Genomic DNA, 24526 nt, shown 5'->3' on the forward strand with positions numbered 1-24526 from the left:
CATACTGCAGGAGCGATCAAAGTATCGCATATTGTAGTCCCCCAGGGAGACTTTAAAGTAAAGTAAAAAAAATCAATAAAGTTTTTTTAATTGTAAAAAAAAAGTTATAAAAGTTTAAATCACCCTCCCTTTGCCATATCTATTATTAAAAAGTCTAAATCATAAAATAAAAATATGTATTTGGTATCGCCGCGTCCGTAAATGTCCGATCTATCAAAGTAGTGTATTATTTTTCCCGCACGGTGAACGTCGCCCGAAAAAAAAAATAAAGAACGCCAGAAATGCATTTCTTTAGTTACCCTGTCTCCCAGAAAAAATGCAATAAAAAGCGATCAAAAAGTCATATGTATTCCAAATCAGAAACTACAGGATATCACGCAAAAAATGAGCCCTTGCTCAACTACGTTGACGGAAAAATAAAACAGTTATTGTGCGCACAAAATGACCGCAGAAAATAATTGAAAAAAATTAAATGTCTTTGAAAAAAAGAGTAGTACAGTAAAAAAAACCTATACAAGTTTGGTATCATAGCAATTGTACAGACCCATAGAATAAAGTTATCATGTCACTTTTGTTGCCGTTTGTGTGCTGCAGAAACAAGATGCACTGAAAGGTGGCGAAATGTCGTTTTTTTTTTTCATTTTACTCCACTTATAATTTTTTAAACGTTTTTTAGTACATTATATGGTACTTTAAATAGCACCAATGAAAAATACAACAAAAAACAAGTCTTCATACAGCGACGTCGATGGATAAATAAAGGAGTTACGATTTTTTTTGAAGGGGGGAGAAAAAAACGAAAATGGAAAAAGAAAAAGGAGCCACGTCATTAAGCGGTTAAATTAAGTACATGCAATTATTTCCCCTGAAAATGCTCAAAACACTTTTTACATGTGGGCCATTGTGTCTATCATTCTGATAATTGTTAAATAAAGCTGTTGAATGCTAGGGCAAAAGTGGTTTCACACATTGCATTTTTAGGAAAAACGCCACCAAAAAAGGGGCAAAAAACGCAACAGCCAAAGGTTAGCAGTAGGTCATTAGGGTCATTGTAGTTCAGAAAAACACTACAAACATTGAGTTTTTTGGTGATGTTTTATCTCACTTTTGGTGCATTTTTTTTCTGTGTTGTTTTTTTTTTTCCAAAACGCAACATGCTCTAGGTGTGGAATTTCTTTTCAGACATTTTTCCATAGATGTCTTTATAGAGAAAAAAAGCCTGATAAAACCCTTGCATGTATAAAAAAAATATCACCAAAAATGGACATGATATTTATAGCATTTTGTACAAGATAGTAGAAAGGTCACAAATATTGTTTAAATTAAGCCTAAAGTAGGTATTAAAACATGCAGAAAGGAGAATTCGTATGAAAAGTGAAAAGCGGTATGATACAAGTTATGCCATTGCTGCTAGATTCATAGATAACAAGAGTTAGGGTGCATTCACACAATTATATGTGTATTTCAGTCTGTAAATATGCAGTATATTCACGGGCCGAAATACGCTGTTGCCTTGCGTATTATGATGGGCTATTATGGAGTGTAATACGCACTAAGATAGGATATGATAGGCATTTTCCTTCACAGGATAGGCAGTTATGTGAAAGATACACAACTGTGAATGCACCCATTGAAATCAAGGTCTCTATTTAGTACGTATTACACACATAACTAAATGCATAATTTACTGCATATTCACGCTTGTGTGAAAGAGCTCTTTGTTATTAAACCAATCCATAGACAGATGCATTCTAATTTTATGTATTCTTTATACAGTGGGGGCTCTGATATATTAAATTTAATACATAATATTTAGTTACTATGATACATGTAAGCTAACGACTGACATACATTAGATAAAAGTTTTTCTTGATTAAAGGGCCATTTTCTCTGCCCGATGATCAAGCAAGAATGTTCGTAGGCCTTCATATGATCAGCTGATGAATAAGCAAACACTCGATTGGCTGATTGCATTTTTATGCAGTAGAAGAAATCATAGTCTTTGGCAGCACATCTTACTGTATGAAAATGTATGAGGATGAATAATCATATGAACGTTTAATAGTACTCTGTACAGCTGGTGTCAGCCTATAGGAAAGGCCATTCAAATGGCGGAATTAGCCAATGTTAAAAGGCCACCAATTAGTGCCTCTTTAAAGTTTTTACTGTACTGTGCACACATACATCTTTTTATCCAGCCATATATGACTTTCATTAGTAAAAGACATACAGTAGCTAGTTCCTACTTTATAACATCCATATTACAGTATGTATGTATAAATCTAGGAGGCAGCAGGTAATGTTTACGTAGATACATATGTTGATGTCAAGATTTTAATGTTTTACGTATCTCTGATGTTCAATAGTAGAAAAGAGAGTTTTAACTAAACTTTTACTTCACAAAAAAAAAAAGATTTGGGATAGCAAGCCAAAAAATAAAGAAAAATCTTGTAAATGTATAGAAATATAGAAAATATTAAATGCCAAATAGTGGTGAGACAGATTGGTGGCCAATGGTCAATGGTCTATGTTTATATTTGGTAGAGAGTCTCCAAATATGTCACAGGATCACTGATTGTTGTATACACAAGTTTTGGAAATGTCACCAATTTTATTTGTGCATGAATCACATTCAATTAAAACCTGAAAAAATATTGTTTTATTTATTTATTTATTTATTTTTCAATTTATTTATTTCATATAATTGTTAATGGAAACAATGAAAATAGTTTTAGACTTGTCAAAATGACTTGTCTTAGAGATTGGTGTGCTCTTTAGAAAGTAAAAATATCAAAAAGTCAGCATTTTATTATCTGACATACATAATGTATGAAAGTCATATCTTGATAATCTTAAAGGTTAGTGTTCTGCTAATTCCAGTTCTTTAAAATCTTTTGGCTAGCAAACCTGCAAATATGAGAAATAATAGGAGTTGCCTGGAAACAGACTGTTACTTAAAATTTCATGCAATGAAATTTGACTGTGGGTTTTTAAGTTCAAACAATGATGATATACTTTAAATCTGACATTTAAATATTTTAGATTTAAAATGCTTGAATGATTCCAAAAATTTACATTACTTTTGTATTCTGAAAATGTAGTCATTCTTCACTGTCAGTCTTTTAAACTTTATCTGTCTGAATTTAGTTCTATTGTTTCATTACATTGGGTTTGTTTTTAGTATGTGGTAGTTTACTACAGCATTTTATTTTAAGGTGTTAAACACCTCGCTGACACTCAAGGACTTGGCGCATCCTACATTCATTTAGGGCACAGGCTCAGAAGCTTAGCCTGTAGCTTCTGCAGTGCTTGACAGCTGTAATATATAACCAGGCTTCCACAGCAGGAGGAAATAACTGCCAAGGCTGAAATCCTCAAGGGCTGTAGTGTCCAGAATGTGTTTTTGTGTGTGTGTGAGTGTGTGGTGTTTTATTTTCTGGCACATCATGGCCTCTTGAAACTTCAAATGGTAAATCCCTAAATCCACATGTCCTCCTTCATTTCTAAGACCTATGCTTGATTCATGTTGCACACTAGGAACACACGGGTATTTCTAAAAAGTACAGAATCAGATAGTTAATGTTGATTTTTGATTATTTGTTAACAACCTCTATGCTACAGTAAAATGGGTTAAAAGTGGAGAGTAAAAGCAAAAATGAAATGTTTTAATTTTGCCTCCACTTTGCTTTAATTTCCATGAAACAGATTGTTAAAAAAAATTACTAATGCCATTTTGAATAAGTTGAGGGGTGCATATTTGTTTAAAAGTTGATTTATTTAAAGTTGTTCTAATATATAGTTCACTGCCTGCTACTTCAGAACTGAATTATTCTCTAAAAAATAGACTTCGGAATCTTCTTGAAAATTAGTAAAATTCGCTATCTCCAGTGCTCCTATTGAAATGAATGGAGTGACAAAACAATGCTTAGACTTTAACTTTAATGGTGTGCAATGGAATTTCAGTCACCCTTTTCCTCTTGTTCATGAAGAGTTAGTCTCCTTAGCCATCAAAATATTAATTTCCATGTCCTTAATGATAGAGTAAACCCACACAATTGTTATGTATTTCTCCATTGCGGAGTGGATGGCCATTTTTTTACAATACATTTTTATTCATTTTAAAATTAGCCAAAAAAATACAGAATAAATTACATATTCGTTATAGTAGAGTGCAAGTACAGCATAATGGTATACAAGTTTTTGAACATGTGATATATTGTTAAATCTAGTTGAGCTAATGTTCATATTCAAATCTGGCTGAGATTTAAAAAAAAAATTGTTGATGAAGAATATTAAGATGCATTATTTGTATGTAAAACAGTAACTAGAACCAAGGCAATTTGGCCGTCTTGAGATAAGAGGTCTCTTGTGAAGCAGGATTTCCATGCTGTTATCGTCGCCTGTAGGGAGAGAGTGTGTGGAGGGTTAAACAATTAGGAAAGCTAGATAAAGCCATAAAATATGACTGCCAGTCTAATACTCATAGGTTTTAAAATTTTAGTTTTGGCCACATTTTGTTGGTATTTGAAGTGCACAGAAATTTTATGTGATCTAACAAGAATGCATTATGGTAATTTTAGAGATTGGTCAGACTTAGGCCGCCATGTATTTTATTTTTGGACATAATCGAAGAGGCAACACTGGGTTTTGCATTTTGCCAGATGAACACATTAATTTGCCTGTTAATGGAAGCAAAGGTTGTGGATAATATGGTGATTTGGAGCGTCTCTAAACAATGTAGAATTTTAGGGAGTATAAGCATGTTATAAAGAATGATCCTGCACATCCTTTCCATCTCCAAAGAGGCTAGCCTATCCTGTTCTTTTTGGATTGATTGTAGTAGGTAGGAGAAGTTAGTTTTTACCAAGTTAAACATGTCTGAAGTGAATTATATGCCTAGGTAAGGAATGGGAGCACCGCTAACATGGGAACTTGGAAGACAAGATTTGTGATTTTTTTTCCGTTAGATTGATCCACATCATCAAAGATTTTGTGAAGACAACTTTGTAGTAAGATAATAGGCCAAATGTATCTAGTAAATAAGTGATGGTTGCTAATGAGGACACCGGGTTTGTTATTGTTAGTATAATATCATCTGAAAAATATTTCTTTCATGTGACATTGGGTCCATCTCAATGCCACGAATATTTGGATTTTTTAAAATCTCCTTGGCCAATGGTTGCATGACTAATGAAAAGATGAAGGGCGATAAGGGCACCCTTGTCTTGTGCTGTTTGATATGCTAAATGATTTTAGTGGGAGTCCATTAATCAGCACCATAGCTGAAGGGGATGTGTAAAGGGAATCATTAGCATAAAGCATAAGGCTCTCAAACCAACATCTCTGCAATTTTTGGAACAGATATCCCCAGTGAACCTTGTTGAACTCCTTCTCCATGTCCAAGGATAAAAGCAAAGAAGGCATCCAATGTCCTGCAGCCATGTCCAATGGATGTATTAGTCGTCCAGTACCATCTGAGGCCTGGCGCTTTTAGTAAAGCCCATTATTATTTTAGTGTAAATTTTTAGATCTGAGTTTAAATGGGAGATAGGGTGAAAATTGTTCAGCGTGTTTGACTCTCAATGTGCTTTAGGGAGGCATTTACGTTTTCCTCTGGGTACATGTCTCTAGCCATTGCTAGGTTAAAAACGTTGTGTGCATATGGGAGTAGAATTGGACTAAAAGATTCAATATATTCAGTAGAAAGTCCATCAGGATTAGGGGCCCTCCATAATTTTAACCTCTGCTTTGCAGAGGTTATTTCTTGTTTGGATATTGCCATGTTAAGAGATTGTAGTTGTTCCTCTTGTAAGCTAGGGAGATTTAGCCCTTTAAGAAAGTAATTTATCATTGTTTGATAGGGTTGTGGGAAGGAAATACCGAGATCTAAATTATAAAGCTTGTAGTGGCTAAATTCATCAGCGTACGGCTTGTAGATTTAGGCTTTTATCTCCACTGCGAAAAAAGTAATGTATCTTTGATTGCTGCGATTTTCCCCTGCCACTAGATCTCATATGTCTTGAGTTTATTTAGTTCCATTTTAATAGATGAGGAGAGGGGTTTAAAATTATGGTCAAACAGTTTAGATGAGAGTGAGGTTAACTATATACCAAGGAATGGAAGAGCTACTTTAACACCCCCCCCCCCCCCCCCCCCAATTTTAATCTCTCCATAAGATACAGTTGATTAAGGATTTTTTAATACCCAAATTGAGTTCTTGTGATTTAGAAGTATTAACTTTGTAATAAGAAACCTCAGAGAACTTTTCAATTATGTTGTTCACAGTTGACAGGGGAGAGATTGGGGTAGACAAAACTAAGATGACATTGTCAGCATAAAGTCCTATTTTATGCTCTTTAGTGCCCACCCGGATCCCAGAGAAGTCTGAAGATATTCATTCTGTGAAAGGTTCCATTACTAATGCAAATATTAATGGGGACATGGGGCACCCTTGTCTAGTGCCATTACTAATTGAAAAAGATTTGGACATAAAGCCTGAGGAATAGACAAAGATGTTAGGTGAAGAATATAAGAACATTGTAGCAGATAAAAAGTTTCCTTGAAAGCCAAATTTCTCTAGAATCACCTACAGGTATCCCCAATTAACTCTGTCAAAGGCCTTCTTTGCATATAATGATAAAAGCAGAGTAGCAATCCGGCCAGACTCAGCTAGTTCAAGTAGGTTGATGAATCTTCTAGTTGTGTTCGAAGATTGCCTATTTTTAATGAAGCCCACTTGATCATTTTGGATTAAACTCAGTAAAATGTTAGTGAGGCGTGAGGCTAGGATTTTAGCAAACATGTTTATATCCGAATTAACAAGAGAAATGGACCTAAAGTTTGCAGGGATGCTATGCGATTTACCCGCTTAAGGCCTTAGTCAGACAGGCGTTTTTTCGCGCGATTTGCGCATATATAGAACCAATGGTTCGCTATGGTATCGGTCACATGTCCGCTTTTTATGCGCATATGCGAAAAATTATAGGACACGACGATTCGCAGATCGCGCCTATCTGCTTTCTGCGTTTTATGTGCGCACCAAAATCATTTTTTTCGCCGGTCAGACGAAGTTTCATGCGCATTTTGATGCGCACGGCGATTTTTCTCCGGTCAGACGGGCGTTTTGCTGCAACGATTAACGCGGCTAGGTGCAGATTTTTCCCGTGATTTTTCGCCTCCGGTCACGCGATTTGCGCATGCGACATGCGATGCGCAAATCGCGCGAAAAAACGCCCGTCTGACTAAGGCCTAAGGCAGAGTTGATAATCAAGGCATTCAGCATTTATGAGGGAAAAAGAGCCTGTTTGAATACCATGATTGAAGGTTTTAAGAAGGTATGGAGAAAGAACATTTGCGTATTTTTTATAATATTCATTAGATAAACCATCAGGGTGATTTACTTAATTTTAAAGAAGCAATTGTGTCCAGAATTTTAACTATGGTGATCTCTATATTATGGAATGTAACCTGCATATCAGAGAGAGAGGGAAGAGAGATATTATTCAGGAAATCTTTAATAAGATGTGGATTAGGATGCATAGCATTTGTGTCATTTTTCAAGTTGTAAAGAGATTGGTAATAAAGTGTGAATTCTTCAGAAATTTCAGGGGGTTGGTAATTTTGTTTTTACGTGAAGCGAATAAGAAAGGAATTCTCATTTTGGCTTCTTTAACTTTAACTCTATTAGCAAGGAGTTTGGAGGCCTTATTCCTTTGGCTATAATTAGTGAACTTCGACTTGTTAAGGTGTAGCTCATACTTATTCTGCATAAGATTGTATAGACCAAATCTCACCTTTTTCAATTCTAATGAATTTTATCTGGGAAGTTATTCTTATTTAAATCTTAAAATGCTTAATATGTGACAAGAGGTCATTCATCTCTTTTAATCTTTTTTTCTTTTCGTAAGCTGCTTTTTTAGAAAGTGACCTTTTATCACAGCTTTATGAGCGCACCAAATAGATGTATTTGGAGTGCCACTAATGTCAGTCAGACAAAAGTAGTCCTCTAGATGTCCCCTGGTCTTAACTGAAAAGTCTAACTCATTAAGAAGGGATTTGGTAAGTCTCCAAGGAGATGACGGAACCAGGTTTCTCTGATATTAGTAGCGATTGGGGCATGGCTAGACCAGGATATGAGACCTATGTTAGATGAGCCAATTTTCCAGAGTAGCCATTTGTCTACTAAAAGGTAGTCAATATGTGAATAAAATTGGTGGGGATGTGAAAATAAAGAATAGTCATGTTCATTGGCATGTTGAATTCTCCACACGTCAAATAGATCATTTTTAAGAATGAGGTCCTGTAGATCCAGTGTGCTGGTATTAGGAAGAGTACCAGTTCTGTCATGGGAGTTATTGGGAACAATATTAAAGTCTTTACAGATTAACACTGCTCCTTGCTTAACTTTAGCTATTTGATCTATTATTACCTGGAAAAAGGTAGATTGTTTAACATTTGGTGAGTAAATGTTGAGGATTGTAAAAGGGTTGGTGTTAGTCAAGCCTGTTAGAATAATAAATCTTCCCTCATCATCTCCGATCAATTTAAGGCATTGAAAGGCTATAGATTGTTTAATGGCTATTAGGACACCTCTTTTCTTATTAATGGCATGAGAGAAAAAGACGGAAGTAAATCCTCTATTTTTAAGTCTGAGGCCTTAGTCAGACGGGTGTTTTTTCGTGCGATTTGCGGATCGCATGACGGATGCGCATCCGCAAATCGCGTGACCGGTGCCCGAAAATCACCCGAAAATCTGCTTCTAGCCGCGTTTCATTAGAAACGGGCTGGAGCTCTCCAGCGCATTGCATTCAATGGAGCCGGCAATACAGCCGACTCCATTGAAAGCAATGCGCTGCGGGCGAGTGTGGGATGAATTGTCGGGAAGGGCTTAAATATATAAGCCCTTCCCTGCAATTCATCCAGAAATGTGTTAAAATAAAAAATATATACATACTCACCTGCTCCCGGCAGCCGGAGTTCCGCGCAGCCGGCCTGCAGTGGGTGTGAAGGGGGTGTGAGTCAGACCTGCCCCCTGATTGGCTCAGCGCTGACAATCCGGCTGTATTGCCGGCTCCATTGAATTCAATGGGCAAACATCGTTCTTCTCTGCCACAGCTGTTACAGCTGTGGCAGAGAAGAATGATTTGTCTTCTATATGTTCTCAATGGGGTCGGCGCTGCTGCCGCCGGCCCCATTGAGCGCATATAGAGAAGAGAACAGGAATCGCAGATCGCAGATAGGTGCGATCTGCGATTTCTGTTCTATAATTTATCAGACGAGCGCATAAAAAGCGCTCATGTGTCCGATACCATTGCAAAGCAATAGTTTTTAAAAATCGCTGGACGCATGCGCAAATCGCGCAAAAAAACGCCCGTCTGACTAAGGCCTAATGCTGTATTCAACATTTAAGTGTTTTTTTGGGTGCAGAAGATGTCACATTTTTGTTTAGAGGTTTCTTTCCAAAAAAGAGATTGCTTAAAAGGGTTATTAGGACCCTTTACATTTAATAAGGAAATTTTGATCACCATGCTATGTAACAAAGTGTTATATGCTGAGATTGGTGTGATCATCCGCAAAATCTTACCCTCCAAACATGAATCCCCAGAGTATAATATGATTCTGCAGGGTATAACAGCCCATATAATTATCTATTAGCACCAGTTACTCAGTTATTTCGCGGGACCCTAGTAGAAAGCCATATACTGTGAAAAAGCAACCATTTAAGGTATAAAAAGACAAGAAAGATCAACATTAGTTCAGGTTCTACGTGAACCAACATATGAGCTGTTTTTACATGGGAAGTCACCATCAGTATTCGGGGGATGGGTACCAGCTCAATAGAACAAGGTGTATGAGCCCTGCTTTAGGTAAGAGAGGAAGCCAGTACTAAGATCGAGTACTGAGATCTGAGGTTGAGGAGGAAAACAAAACGTTTTGACCAAGGCACATATTGTACAGAAAGACATAACATCAGAAATTTTTGAAAGGTTGCCATTCATGCAAAGCAAAACAAAATAATAAAAATTTGATCAATTAAGTTCTGTATTCAAGCAGAGAGTTTGAAGGAATGCTTCTGCGGTATTTTGGACGATTCCTGATTGAGAGATGGATGTCTTTTTTTGGAGAAGGCTTGGATTCTTCTTCTTGTGGAGGTGCAAGAGACATTTAGAGGACATAACTTCTGCTTCCTTGGAAGAGGAGATAACATGAGTGGTGTTGCTTTTGAAAAACAGGTGTCAGGGCCCAAACCCTAAAGTTCCTGTGTCCCAGGCGATGACTCTTCCCGGTGAGCTATTCCTCCTGTGGACAACTTCCCTGCTGAACTTTGTTCTTGGTTCCTTGCTCCAGCTTCTGTTCCTGATTAGTTATGGCTATTTAAACCTGGTCCTGGAATGCCTCCCTTTAGCCTTTAGTGGAGCCCTGTTCCTACCTGCTACCTTGCTGTATCTGCTGCTCCATGTATGACCTCTGGCTTCCCACTGAACACATACCCATTTGCTGTCTTGCTGTACCTGCTGCTCCGTGTATGACCATTGGCTTCCTCTGACTACACAGTTCCTGCTGAGTTTACCACAACCTGAGGACTCTAATCCAGACCCTGTTCCTTACACCAGGAGTTTCACTGGGAAACTCCATTTATAGGGAATTTTTTGCTCCCTCAAGATCTTTGCATATTTTGCATATTCTCTTCTTTTAGCTAAGGTTGCAGATGAGAGATCTGCAAAGATCTTTAGCTTGTGAAGAAGCTTTGAGGAGAGCATCTTTAAAGTGGAAGAAATGTAAATTTGCACTCCAGACAGTATATTCTTGGGTTTAGGTGTACGCTGTCAATCAGTAGGTCAGGTTGTCACGCATTAAGGATGAAAGCAACAAATTAGTGAGGAATTCTACAAGTTGCGGGCCTTTAATGTTTTCTGAATCTTATATTATTCCTCCTTGATCTATCCTCCAGGTCTGCCAATTTCATTTTTATTGCTAGGATATCATCCTCTGCCTCATTGTGAGCATCCACTAATGTGTTGTGCGCTATCACAAAGTCCTCCATTTTTTCCTTGAGGTGCGAAGTACGTTCACCTATAGCTTTAATGTCATTGTGAGTAGATGAGACAGTGTCTTTAATGTCCTCCTGCATAGTCTCATTAAGGTCTTGGAACATAGCTTTTAGCGCTCAAGATGTAATATGTTCCACACCTGTATTGGTAGATGCAGATGGTTTAGCCTCATAAGAACTTTGTAAATCTTTGTTAGGGAAGGATGGAGGCTGAGGTGCTTGGATTGTGGATAGCAGTACAGGGGAATTGGAATTCCATGTTTGTTGAGGAGAAATCGCGGTTGAGAAGAAGGAAGTCAGTTCAGGGGGCTAGCACCCTTCTTCTTAGCTCGTGTCATCTTCACAATTTCCGTGGTTAATGCTACAGCACCGATACAGATCCACAAACATTGTTATATTCTGGTATGGATCTGGAAGTCAAGCTCATTTTTTTGACCTGAGTATAAGCTTTTCTTTGAGGCCTTAGTCACATGGGCGTTTTTTCGCGTGATTTGCGGATCGCATGACGGATGCGCATCCGCAAATCGCGTGACCGGGGCCAAAAAAATCGCCCGAAAAATCTGCTCCTAGCCGCGTTTCATTAGAAACAGGCCGGAGCTGTCCAGCGCATTGAATTCAATGCGCTGCGGGCGAGCGCAGGATGAATTGTCGGGAAGGGCTTATATATTTAAGCCCTTCCCGACAATTCATCCTGCGCTCGCCGGCAGCCCATTGCTTTCAATGGAGCCGGCAGAGAAGAATGATTTGTCTTCTATATGTTCTCAGTGGGGTCGGCGCTGCTGCCGCCGGCCCCATTGAGCGCATATAGAGAAGAGAACAGGAATCGCAGATCGCAGATAGGTGCGATCTGCGATTTCTGTTCTATAATTTATCGGATGAGCGCATAAAAAGCGCTCATGTGTCCGATACCATTGCAAAGCAATGGTTTTAAAAAATCGCCGGACGCATGCGCATGCGCAAATCACGCGAAAAAAACGCCCGTCTGACTAAGGCCTTAATGTGAAAAAGTAAATGTGAGCAATAACATCGCATGGAATAGAATTTGGGAGATGTGATTTGGTTTGGTTAGCCTGTGGGCACAATCAATTCCTTACTCTTGAGGTAAGCAATCTAGGAACAAGGTACGGATTAGGTTTTGTATGTAAGAGGGGAGTTCCATAGGTGACACCGATTCTAGGATGCTTCAAAATTTTAATATTATTTATATGATTGCTGTCTTCCATGTTACCTATTTTAGATTTTAAGGCATTGAATTCCTCTTCTAGTGAATTATGCTCATCCATTAGTGTATTGTGGGCTGTGGAGTATTCCCCCATTTTCTGTTCCATTTGGTCCATCCTTTATCCCAGAGCATCAATGTTAGATGAGACTGTACCTATTCCCTTGTCGCAGAGCACCAGCGAGAAGTTGTGCAGTGGTATCGGCTTGGGACCACTCCAGAGCCCTGGCGAGAGACCTGCAGAAACCCCAGTGGGAGGGAGGGAGTAAGTGAGGAGAGAGGCTCTCCCCGTACCTGCGGCTCACATGGTCTCTGCTCACGTTGTGAGTGGGACCATTCCGGTGCTGGTTCATTGTTTGATAGCTTAGGGTAATCTCTGCCCACAGAAGATTGCTCTTGGGATAGTGAGGGTGATTGATGCCTGGAGTCACTTTGTGAAGGCCTGGGAGGAGCAGTGGACAAAAAGAAGTCAATTTTCCTCATTTAAGGGAAAAAAAATCTTTCCTGACTCCAATCTAGCAGTCAGAATAAATCCCTGAATCAACAACCCTTCTAAAGTAATATGAGACTATAAAAATGTAATGTTGTTGCACTCAAGAAAGGCTCCTTTTGAACTCTTTTAACAAGTTTGCCATCACGAAGTCCTCAGGCAGAGCATTCCGTAGTGTTACTACTCTTGCAGTAAAGAACCCCCTTCTATGTTGGTGTAGAACATTACTCTTCTAGACCTAGAGGATGCCCCCTTATTACAATCACAGTCCTGGGTATAAATAGATCATGGGGGAGATCTTTGTATTGACCCCTGATACATTTATACATAGTGTAGCTATTAGGTCACGCGTTAGCCATATTTTTTTTCTAAACTAAAATAATTCCAAAGTCAATAACCTCTCTGGGTACTGTAGTCCACCAATTCCATTTAATAATTTAATTGCCCTGCTTTGAACCTGAACAAGCTCCAATATGTCTTTCTTCAGAAACGGTGCCCAAACTGTACAAACTATTCCATGTGTGATATCACCAGTGATTTGTAAAGAGGAACACCAATGCTCTCATCATGTGAATCTACACCTCTTTTGATACACAAAACATCATCATGACCAAAACCTTTCTTAGCGGATGTTTGGGCAAGGAAATTGCCAGGATTAAATGCAAAACATGAAGAGGCAGAGTGTAATAGTGTGGCATAAACAGAAATTAAATACATTGAAACCCATACAAAATACGGGGATGGAGTGAGAAGAAACAATAGAATAGCAATAGCATACGCTTATACAAAGAGAACAGTTTGGTAAATAGGATTTACATTTCCCTATGCAAAAAAACACTTTGATGATAGTAGCCCGGGGACACTTTTAGTAAAAATGGTGGAAAAACAGTCTGGTACTAGAGCTATAGCAGCAATATGAGATGGAAAAAGAGTTGTTAACACACAAGAGATATTTAAAAATATTCTTCATAAATATTACATGCCCTTGTGTATAAAGCAGTATGATGGGGAAAGTAAACAAATACTAATCTATGTGCATGGTCTGCTTCTCTTAGTAATAATTTCCCAACAATTCGATATGGTAAACACTCCAACTAATATTCTGGAGTTGAGGGAGGCCCTTACAGCATTGTGCAAAAGAAAAACAGTATTAAATGGTTTGATAGCAGAAATATGAGGGACAAGAATAACAGAATTAATGACCTTAGTATGTTAAATTAAATCTTAACTATGAAAATTTACGCAGCATGTAAATGTAAGCCCATTGTTACATGAGAAATTGAGTTTATAGAAAGGGGAACTCTCAAAAGAAAAACTGATAGTGAAGAATCCCCCTAAGGAGCTGCAATATACTTTATTATAATTGTACATCCGTTGCTTTCCCTTGTGAATTGCATTAAATAATGTTAGCATTTCATTTACTCTATCATTTAGTAACTTACTTGAGTTTGATTTTTCAGCTACTCTACTGAGGTTGGTTACAAACTATACTAATATTGCATTTTTCTGCCTGGAGGATTTAAGTCTTTGTTCATTACTATATGTAAATTTAAAATGTTGTGCATTATACTTACTACAGTATTGCCAAATTGCTTGATAAGTTAAATTTCGGTATATTGTTCTTACTTATTCTGCCGGCAGCTCTTTTCAGAAAGCTGCAACCATATTACAACCCAGACCCCAGACCCTAGCCATCTATCTTTGTCTTTCTTCTTCGCTTTACACTAGTTGTGTAATAAATACTGTCTGTTTCAGGGTTTGCTGGCTGTCATACTAAGCTGTACATGTTTAGAATGATTAAAGCCTCAATTATTTTTGCATTACATTTGTTTCTGTTTTTCTTCTGCTTTAGTAACCTTTTGATTTGCAGATTAATAATAATATTGTTATTAAAGTGTTTATTCACTGATGCCATGGATGCAAAACAATCACTGTAGTTATGCATGGGATACATTCCGAATTTTGATAGGAATTCTTTGTTTCTTTGCTGCGACCTAAGATTTTGAGTTAATGAAAAGACAACCTGAATGCTTCCAAAAGGACTTAATCTCTGTATAAATCCGCTTTCCCCCTTTCTTCTTGATCTTACAAGTTGTCTGCATCGATTTGTATATATTCTTCCAGATGAGAATATGTGCTATTATCCTACATTATAAAGCTTTGGTGTTTCAATTCATACTAAAGTGTTCAATGGCTTTTAGGTAGGGCTTTCTGTGGACCAATCACATTTTCCCTCCTTTTTTTGAAACAGGAATCTGTCCTCTAAAAACTGTCTCCATAAAGTCAGTAACAAGCACTCATTAAATACAATAATATTGTTTGCTAGAGACTAAGCACAGACCATAAAAAAGAGGCCCAGTTAATTTTTCTGCTGTAAGCAAACAAAGGTGCCTGAGCGGCTTCTCTAACTACCTGATGCACACTGTGTATTACTATTGGTAATCAAAGACACTACATGCTGATCTGACTGGCCAGCGCTGCTCACTTGGACAGGACTGGTCAATCAAAACAGGTGCAGTGTCTTAGACTAATAATACATACTGGTGCACAGTGTACATCAGGGAGTCAGAGAAGTGAGTCGGCCATCTTCGTTTGTCCAGGATCGGAGGGTAGCTTTAAGTTTGGCAACACATACTTGGGTAAGAAATATTTTCCTTTTCCCCAGACAAACCAATATGTAAACAAATAAGGTACAATTTCTCACTCCAGTAAGCAAATTTCCACATTGGCCTTGTATCACGAATGCTGGTCTTTGTTATTACTCAGTGTAGACTTGATGTATTAATCTTGGCTTACAAGTGTGTGAGGTTTTTTTCCACTGATCTCTGCAGCTTGGCTACATAAGTGTGGTAGTGGTTTAGAAAAGTGTTAACACTTTACATTTGGCTTGTATTTATATGTGGCAGAGTTCTGTATACACCCTTTTACTATGAACCCCAAATTTCCTGAGCCTTGTATCTATTGAGCTTGAGTTTCTAGAAATTCAATATTCTTTAACATAAAAGTACCTAATCTCAAGTTTCCTATCTTTGAATTGCCTGAACCCTAAATCGAATGACATCTATATCACTGGTCAACAAACATTTTACAAAAGTCATGTTCTAAAATGAAATTAGTCATTTCTTATCAATTTTTATGTGCTAAACAGAAATATGACAGTCAAAATGCAAAATCAGCTCTATATTTATTGTAATCGGCAATAATTGTGTACATCACGAAATGCATGGCAATAGTAATAGGCCTATGGTTAGTAGCTGTAGAAAATCAAGTCATAGGCTACATCTTAGATTTCTTGGCCTGTCTCTTGTATTGCTGTTCGGGAGCATCTCTGTGGAGTGTCCAGTAGTAGTCAGCCAGCTGGCAGTGAACCATTTCCCCTGATATCTTTGTTCCATTCTTGCAAAATCTTGATGAAAATGGTCACCATGTTTAACCATACCACAATTGTCTGGAAAGAAATCCAGATGGGAATGAACCTTTTTATGTAACAATTGTATTGACCCGTGTATCCATTGCCCAAACCCTAGGCATGCAAACTGATTTCATATGCAGAAAACACAGAAAAAATAGTGTCAAGCAAACGTTTTTGCTTTGCAAGCCAAAACAAGAGCAACAAACTTCTCAAAATTAGTCAGCGTGTGAAAAAATGAAGACTATAAAAAGATATTGGCAAGTAAATGGGATTTTAATATTTAGTCATTGTTCACACTGCTTTATTACTTTTGTTATTACAGAAACGATAACTGATATGACAGATCCCATTAACTTATGATGTGTAGGCTTCATTTTTGTTTAACAGGAAAGAAAAGACTGTAAATTGCAGGTCATCAAAGAGTCATGTGAACATAGCTTATATGTATATACATATTTTTATAGTATATTTTGCAGCAGGCACTGAGGTTTCTGTTTGCATACTGAGGCTCAAACTAAACACAGATGGCCTTCATGCCAGATCTCCAAGATATACACTTCTACTAAGCCAAAAGCACAAAAAAGTAGCTTAAATATTCTCAAAACCATATAAATAAGCCACCGAAATCTTGGAATTCTGTTCTGTGGAGTGAAGAAACTAAACTGGATCTTTTTGGGGCCTATAGATCAGTGGTATGTCTGGAGGAGGAAGAATGTAGCCTACACTGAAAAGAACACCTCACCTACATTAAATCGTGGTGATAGCTCAGTAATGCTCTGGGGCTGCTTTGCTTTCTCTGGCACTGGAAACCTGCAGTGGGTGGAAGGCAAGATGGATTCAATCAAGTACCAGCAAATCCTTGAAGAAAATGTCATGGCTTCTGTGAGGAAGCTGATGCTTGGGCATCGTTGGACCTTTTAACAGGGCAATGACACAGGCAAACTTCAAGGTTTACCAATGCTTGGTTTCAGAAATAGTCCTTGAAGATTCTGGAGTGGCCTAACTTCAACTTCATAAAAAATCTTTGGTGGGATTAGAATAAGGCTGTGGTCAGAGGCAAACGCAAAAATATTAGTGAACTGAAGATTATTGCCCATGAGAAATGGTCTCAGATTTATTAGGAAGTGACAGCGGCCCTCCATATGTAACAGTTAAACGTTGGGTTGTAAATTTTAAAACTGGTCATTTTAATGTTGAAAGCGAGAAACTCAGTGGAAGACCCGTCTCCATCTGCTTGCCTGCAAATATGAAAGCTATCCATGACATGATTATGGAGGACCGCCGAATATCAGCCAAAAGTATTGGTACATATCTGGGGATATCACCTGAGAGAGTTGGTGCAATTATCCCCAATGACTTGGGAATGAGAAAGTTTACAGCCAAGTGGATCCTGAAACTTTTGTCAACCGAACAGAGGAGGAGACGTTTGGAGACATCGGTGGCTGTTTTGGAGCATTTTGCAAGAAATTACGGTAGTCAGATTTCCTGGACAAGTTGGTAACTGCTGATGTGACATGGATCTACTGTTATGTCTCAGAGACAAAGGATCAGTCTACGGTATGGAGGAACAGTGGTTATGGTCAGGGCAAAGAAGTTTTGTGTGCAAAGGTCAGCACAGGAGCAAATGGCAACCATTTTTTGGGATAAGAAGGGAATTCTGTTTGTGGACAACCTCCCAAAGTGTTCAACCATCAATGCAACATATTACTGGTCGTTATTGACAAAGTGGAGGCAAAATATTAGGAAAAAACATTGAGAAACGTGCTCCAAAGGTGTCATCCTGTTACATGAATGCCCCGTCACACACTGCTGGTGACACTATTGCAAAAATGACCTCATTAGGCTTTCCACTGATGCCCCATCTACACTATTCACCCCACCTGGCTTTGTATGACTACCATCTGCAATTCTATTTGCAGGGACTTGAAAAGCTGCAGGAGAGATGTTGCAAGTGCACTGATATATTGGGGGGATATGTAAAATAGTGCAGCAGTTTCAGCTTCTTAGCTCAATTTTTTCATGGTAAGGCCTCATGTTCACGGGCACGCACAAATTCTGAGTGCAGAATCCCGCAGCGGATTCCTGCCATACCCGCAGACATGAGGCAAAAAATACATTATACTCACCTGTCCAAACGCTGTGGAGCTCTCCTCATCTGCATCTGCATTGGCTTCAATGGAAGTTGTCCTTGCAGAATCTGCAGAAAAACGGAGCGTGCTGCATTTTTTTCCATGCGTGCAATGCGCAAACAATATTACATCTGCAAGTATTTAAATACCCGCAGATGCCCAATGATAGTCTATGGGCATACTGAATTGCAAGTTCTCTGCACGGGAGACCCACGTGGATTCTGCAACTCAATTATGCCCGTGGACATGAGGTCTTAGGCTCAATACTTATCAGCACCCCCTCATATTAGCTAAGACTGTTCAAAACATATGCACTTTGGTATCAGAGTGAGTTCCATGGAAATTAGTAGGATCCGTAGAACCTGACTAGGTTATGCATACTGTGGGAAAAATACATGAATCTAGCCTGCCATGTAAAGATAAAGATAAAACTGTATTCAGATGATTTTTCCTGTAAACAATAGACTGCGCTTATTTTCCTTTTAACTCTTGAACAAAAAGGGCTAATTTAATTTAACTTGTAAAATGATTTTGCTATGTAAATATGCTAGGAATGATAAGAATAATAAAAGCAAGGACAATTACAATGAAAGATTTCTTGTTGATGGATTGGAGATTATGAGACCATTGCTACTGTGTGCTTTTTCTGCATGCATTACTTAAATCTACCTACTTAAAACAGATTTAATTACTTTGTTACATTCTGTACTGAGTTCCATTTATTCCATTATATCTTTGATTGCTATTGTGCTAATTATAATGTTCTAGCCTGATCTAGTAGATTGCATACATATTTCGTTTTGAAAAGAGACATTTACAAGAGGCTATTACAGTGTTCTGTTATTTTTGGAATGCTTCTCTAAAATCATAGGTATAGTTTCTTGTAAGCTTGTAGCTGAGACTAGTTATTAATATGAAAAATTGTAATCACTCATTAGATTTCAGGTACCACCTTCTCCCATTCATAAATACTAATACTGCCTATTACACAGCAATAAAGCTTTCCTGCTGTGGGCTCAGTCACACAGGCGTTTTTTCGCGCGATTTTTTTGTGCGCAAAACAGATGCGCACAAAAAATCGCGTGACCGAAGCCAACCTCACGGCTGTAAAAAACGCTGCTAGCAGCGTTTATCAGCCCAAAGGGCTCGGTCACACGGGTGTTTTACGCTCAAAAAGAGCGCTGCCTGCTATCCTCTGCCACAGCTGAGACTGAAAAGAATGATGATCTCCCATTGAATTCAATGGAGCCGCAATACAGACGGCTCCATTGAAAGCAATGGGCTGCCGGCAATTGCTGTATTAATTTTCGGGGAAGGGCTTTAAATATAAGCCATTCCCTAAAAAGCATCCAAAAAAAGTGTAAAAAATAAAAAAATATATATACTCACTTTTTTGCAGCTGCCGGGGATCGGCCGCGTCCAGCCAGCTCTTCTCCTGAACTGCTTTCTGTAGTATTCAGCAGGTGGGGATTTAAAATCCCCGCCTGCTGAATAGGCTGCCTCTGATTGGTCCCAGCCCTCAGCCAATCAGAGGTAGCACTCACTCACCCATTTATGAATCCATGAATGGGTGAGTGAATGCTACCTCTGATTGGCTGAGCACTGTGACCAATCAGAGGAAGCTCTCAGCTATTGAATGACAGCTGTGGCAGAGGAGAACGATCTTTAGTATATGCTCTCAATGGGGTCGGCGCTATTGCCGCTGGCCACATTGAGCACACATAGAAGAACACCGATTTGCACAGAACGCAGTTACATGCATTCTGCGAATTGTTGCGTCATATAATTTTTGGCACATCTGAATAAAAAACGGACATGTGACCGATCCATTGCAAAGCATTGGGTATATATATATGCGGATTGCAAGCGCATCTGCAAATCGGGCAAAAAAACGCCCATGTGACTGAGCCCTTATACTAAAACTCGAGGCAGTTTGGGCAAAAAAATAAATACATTGTCTTTCTTTCCAAATTATGTACAGTAACTAGTAATACATGGGATTTCCTGAGTTGTCTTTCACATGTGTCATAGAGTCTGATTCAGCCCGTGTAAAGGTACCTTCACACATCGTGTATATGCTGTGACCTTTTTGCAGTGGAAAATCCACATAAAATAAGCAGTCAATCCACAGTGGCCAACTCCACACTAAAGTCCGGCTTCATGTAGGCGAGAAAATTGTTCAAGATTTGTGCGTTGTAAGGCGCACAAATCTCACATAAATATAAATTTATACATATATAATATTCATATTCATATGGTGGGGAGCGCAATATGGGGGCAGGATTCACGGCACCTTATTAAGGTCGCCAGTGTGAAGTTAGCCTAAGGCCAGATTCATATGACCATATTTGCACATGCAAAATTATGCACGTTCAATTTGCAGGGAATAGAACACAAGCGTGTATTTTTCCTGCGCAATTCTCTTGCACAAAAAATACATAGCTTATTCTATTTTCATGCGTATTTGTGCAGCAAAATAGAACATATGAAACGAATTAGGCTAATTAGCAATTTCAAGTATGGAACTGTGGCTGCGGTTCTTTCTATTTATGCAAATGCGCACGATTTGTGTGTGCAAAAAACATAGTAAAAAATGCTGTTGCGTGTGCTACTATACAATGCCGGATGTACGAAAGCGTGGCCAAATGTGTGTTCAAATATTCATGCATTCGTATGAATCCGGATTAAAATCGCGACCATCTGATGCATTGGATTCCAAAGCATTTGTTCAGATGGATGATTTTCCAGTGTGTAAAATCAGCCGGCCGGAAAAGATAGGGCATATGGTGCACATTCCAGACAGCCTTTTTTAAAGCCTGACCGGAAAAGATAGGTCTCCTATGGGAGCCTATGAGAATCATCAGTAAAGGGAAGGAAGAGGGAGTCTAGCAGTGGCTCGCATTCCTAAAGTCCCTCCGCCTCTCTCCTCAGCCTATGAGAGTTGCCAGCAAGCTCTGCTATGCTCCAACCCGTCCCACTCCCACCCCTCCCCTTGCCAGCAGCTGGAAAGGGCCGGAGAGGGGGAGAGAGTTTAGCACCCTAACTCTGCTAAGCTTCTGCCCCCTCCCTTTGTTGGCATCTGGCAAGGGTCGGAGAGGTGGAGGGAATTTAGCAGAGCTGAACTCTCTCCATTTGGCCGAGGGTATTCCAGGCTGCGGCATATAAACTCCCCACCTGGCCGTCTGAATGGGGGTTAAAACGGTAGACACAGCTACGACTTGGTCACTGCTGCCTTTCATTCATGCGATTTTCAGCTGCAATTCGAGCGGCCAAAAATCACAGCGCCATCTGAAGGAGCCCTGATGAGCAACTACCTTCTATCTTTGCTGCACTGCTCGTTATGATTAACAGATCTCTTCTTATACAGGAAAGCATGAACTCAGTGATAGGTTCCCTTTAACATATTAGCGATTCTCTGAACATTTTGTTATTATGCAGAAAGCATTGTTTGGCCTTTAAATAATGCATCTACCTGCAGGTGAAATCTGTCATGCTTAGTATAACTACAGCTCTGTAGCTCTCTCAAGTGAAATGCTCTTCTTATCCTCCCAGGTGATACTTGTCATTCACTTTAATAGAAATGTCAAGTTGACCTTTTATTTTACATGTCAAAAAACAATATTTAATTTATTTAGCATAAAACTTTTTCTTGTATAATGAAAGGTATCACTTTGTTAACAATGCAACATTTGTATCTCACTACGATTGCAGGAATTGTTCAGTTAAGCCTCCCAGAAGATCAGACACTGAGTACTACTACAGTAACAGTTGGACAAAGTGTTGTATTGAACTGTGGGATACAAGGAACTATGAGGCCTCCTATCATATGGAAACGCAACAATGTTATTTTGAACAGTTTGGACTTAGAAGACATCAATGTAAGTTGTAAATGATATTTTTATTCAAATATTTTGATCTTGCTTTGTTATGGATGTGTTCACATATAGCAGTTATGTATGGCCATTTTTTGTTTTTATTTCATGCCTAAGCGGTACACAGATGATAATTTGTGAACTGTTTTCATGAGTCCAGCATGCATAGCCAGATAGAAAAGTCTTGTATACAATGTTTATATGTCCAGCGCAGGGAGACATTAGGCATCACAACTGATGCTGCTGATGCCAAAATTGTTCTAAAGAGCCTTTCTGTAGGAGGGAAACAAAACATCCACAGACATATTTGAAGAGGGACCTAGTTCTATCTGTATAGCACATTTTCAATAGTTTGTTCAAAATGCACTCATTGGCCAAACAAATCGAATTAAACTTTATATGTGTGATTGTAATGTGAAAGATGTAAAAAATGTAGCTGACAGCAGCACCCAGCCGTACCTCAAATCTTGAGGGGAGGCTCCGATAGTCCAGTGTCTGATGCAGGCTGCTAAAATGAATCTAGATCCATGATCCATATAACCAGCACATGATACTTCAGAATTCAGGCCGCTTCCAGGGTACCAAGAAGGTGAAATATTCACAACTTTGTTAAAAGTGCTTCATCTTTGTTAGTTGGACATTGGTTTAGACTAGGTATCGCTTGTCTCTGTCTCTAATTCTGTGCATGCGTGGGTTGTTACTGCAGAAGCCAGAATGAATGCACGGACTAGCCCGTCACACCCCGCGCATGCACATTACCACAGTGGGGCTCCACTGCTGTAGGCTGGTTCACGATATGAGCTTAGTATCGCGCAATCTCTTCTGAATCTCACTCATTTGCTATTGGTCATTATGGACGCCGATATGGTCAGTCATTAGGGGATGGTGATTTCTCCCTTATTGTACACAGTGGACACCTGCCTCTGGGGTATGTTGATTATATCTGAGCTCTGACAAATGTGGGTGGACTCTTCTTTTTAATTAACTGTTTGGTGATTGGCTTTTGTTTTATTGGGTGGGTATTTATATTGGCGTGGGTGTTCTTAGACATTAGTGACTTGAAAAAGACTGCACAAGACAGTCGAAACGTTGTCTAAACCTATGTGCAACTAATAAAGATGAAGCACTTTTAACGAAAAAAAAAGTCTAAACCTATGTGCAACTAATAAAGATAAAGCCATTTTAACAAAGTTGTGAGTATTTCACCTTCTTGGTACCCCGAATTCCGAAGTAATATGTGATTGTAATGTGGATATAAGTATACAGGTTCCATATAGTATATTGGTTCACATTTGCTGTAACAGAGCCTCTAGATCGTGCAATCTCATAGGATGTCGAAGTTGGCTTCCCAGATGGTCCATGCATTTTCTATTGACAATAAATCTGGCAACAAGGTAGGCCACAGAATGCTGGCAATGTCGGAGGCATTTCTGTGAAACCCTTGTATGCGGCTGAAGATTATCCTGCTGAAAAATGCCTCTTGGAAGCTGCCACGAGAGGAACACATGTGGCTGCAGGATGTCCTGAGCATATCGCTGAGCTGTCATTGTCCACTACTAGGGGTGACCAAGTGTCATATGCAATAGCCCCCACTAGACCATCACACCAGCAGTGGGGCAGAGTGCTGCTCCACAGAAAAGTCAGGATTGAGATGTTCATCCCTAGGTCTCTAGACACAAAAACCGCCATCATCAGCGCTCAAACTAAACATAGATTTATTGATGAAAACAACCTGCTACATTCCATACCAGTCCAGTTTCATTGTTCATTACATTTCAGCAAACAGAGGCATGGTGGGTGGGTATTAAAGGCAGTACACATAAGGGGCGCCGTGAGACCAAATGTCCTTCAGCCAAGTGCCTGGAAATGATTCTGACAGACACAGGAGCCTGTAACGATGGTGCCACCTGTCTCTGGATGGCAGACAACTAAAGAATTAGAGATTCTCGTGTTTCTACTGGTGGTCTGTTAAGGGCGCCCTTAGCTCGGTCACCTTGTGAATGTGCACACAAATTCATCCATTGGTCCTAACACCTCTTTACAGTCTGGTCAGAACAGCCCAGGTAGCAATTCACTGACAAGACCATCCAGCTTCTCACACTCCAATAATGCACCCCCCTCTCTAACTTTAAAATCTCTTTGCTTGCCTTGTAGAGGCATGTCTAGTGATAAACAAGCACTACACAAGTGGAAAAAGTGGTCCATTACACACAAGTAGCCTATGAGAGTCTTTTTATAGTTCAAGGGTGGAACTGCTTTCATATCATCATGCCACAATTTTAATCATTTGCATATCTGCTTGAGATGTAATGGCATGCCATGTTTTCCAGCAAAATAACAATTCCTTCAAGATG

The 24526-nt window shown here is 39.1% G+C and overlaps 1 protein-coding gene across 1 annotated transcript in view; it reads left to right on the top strand.

Moving 5' to 3' along the window:
* Positions 1-24526, top strand: part of FSTL5 (follistatin like 5) — a 597054-nt gene that overhangs the window by 423450 nt on the left and 149078 nt on the right. The window contains exon 7 of the mRNA XM_066574679.1: positions 22012-22178. Within this exon, the coding sequence (XP_066430776.1) occupies positions 22012-22178 (167 nt within the window). The remainder of the gene's footprint in view (positions 1-22011; positions 22179-24526) is intronic.

The sequence above is a fragment of the Eleutherodactylus coqui genome, chromosome 7 (assembly GCF_035609145.1).
Source record: "Eleutherodactylus coqui strain aEleCoq1 chromosome 7, aEleCoq1.hap1, whole genome shotgun sequence".
Taxonomy (NCBI): domain Eukaryota; kingdom Metazoa; phylum Chordata; class Amphibia; order Anura; family Eleutherodactylidae; genus Eleutherodactylus; species Eleutherodactylus coqui.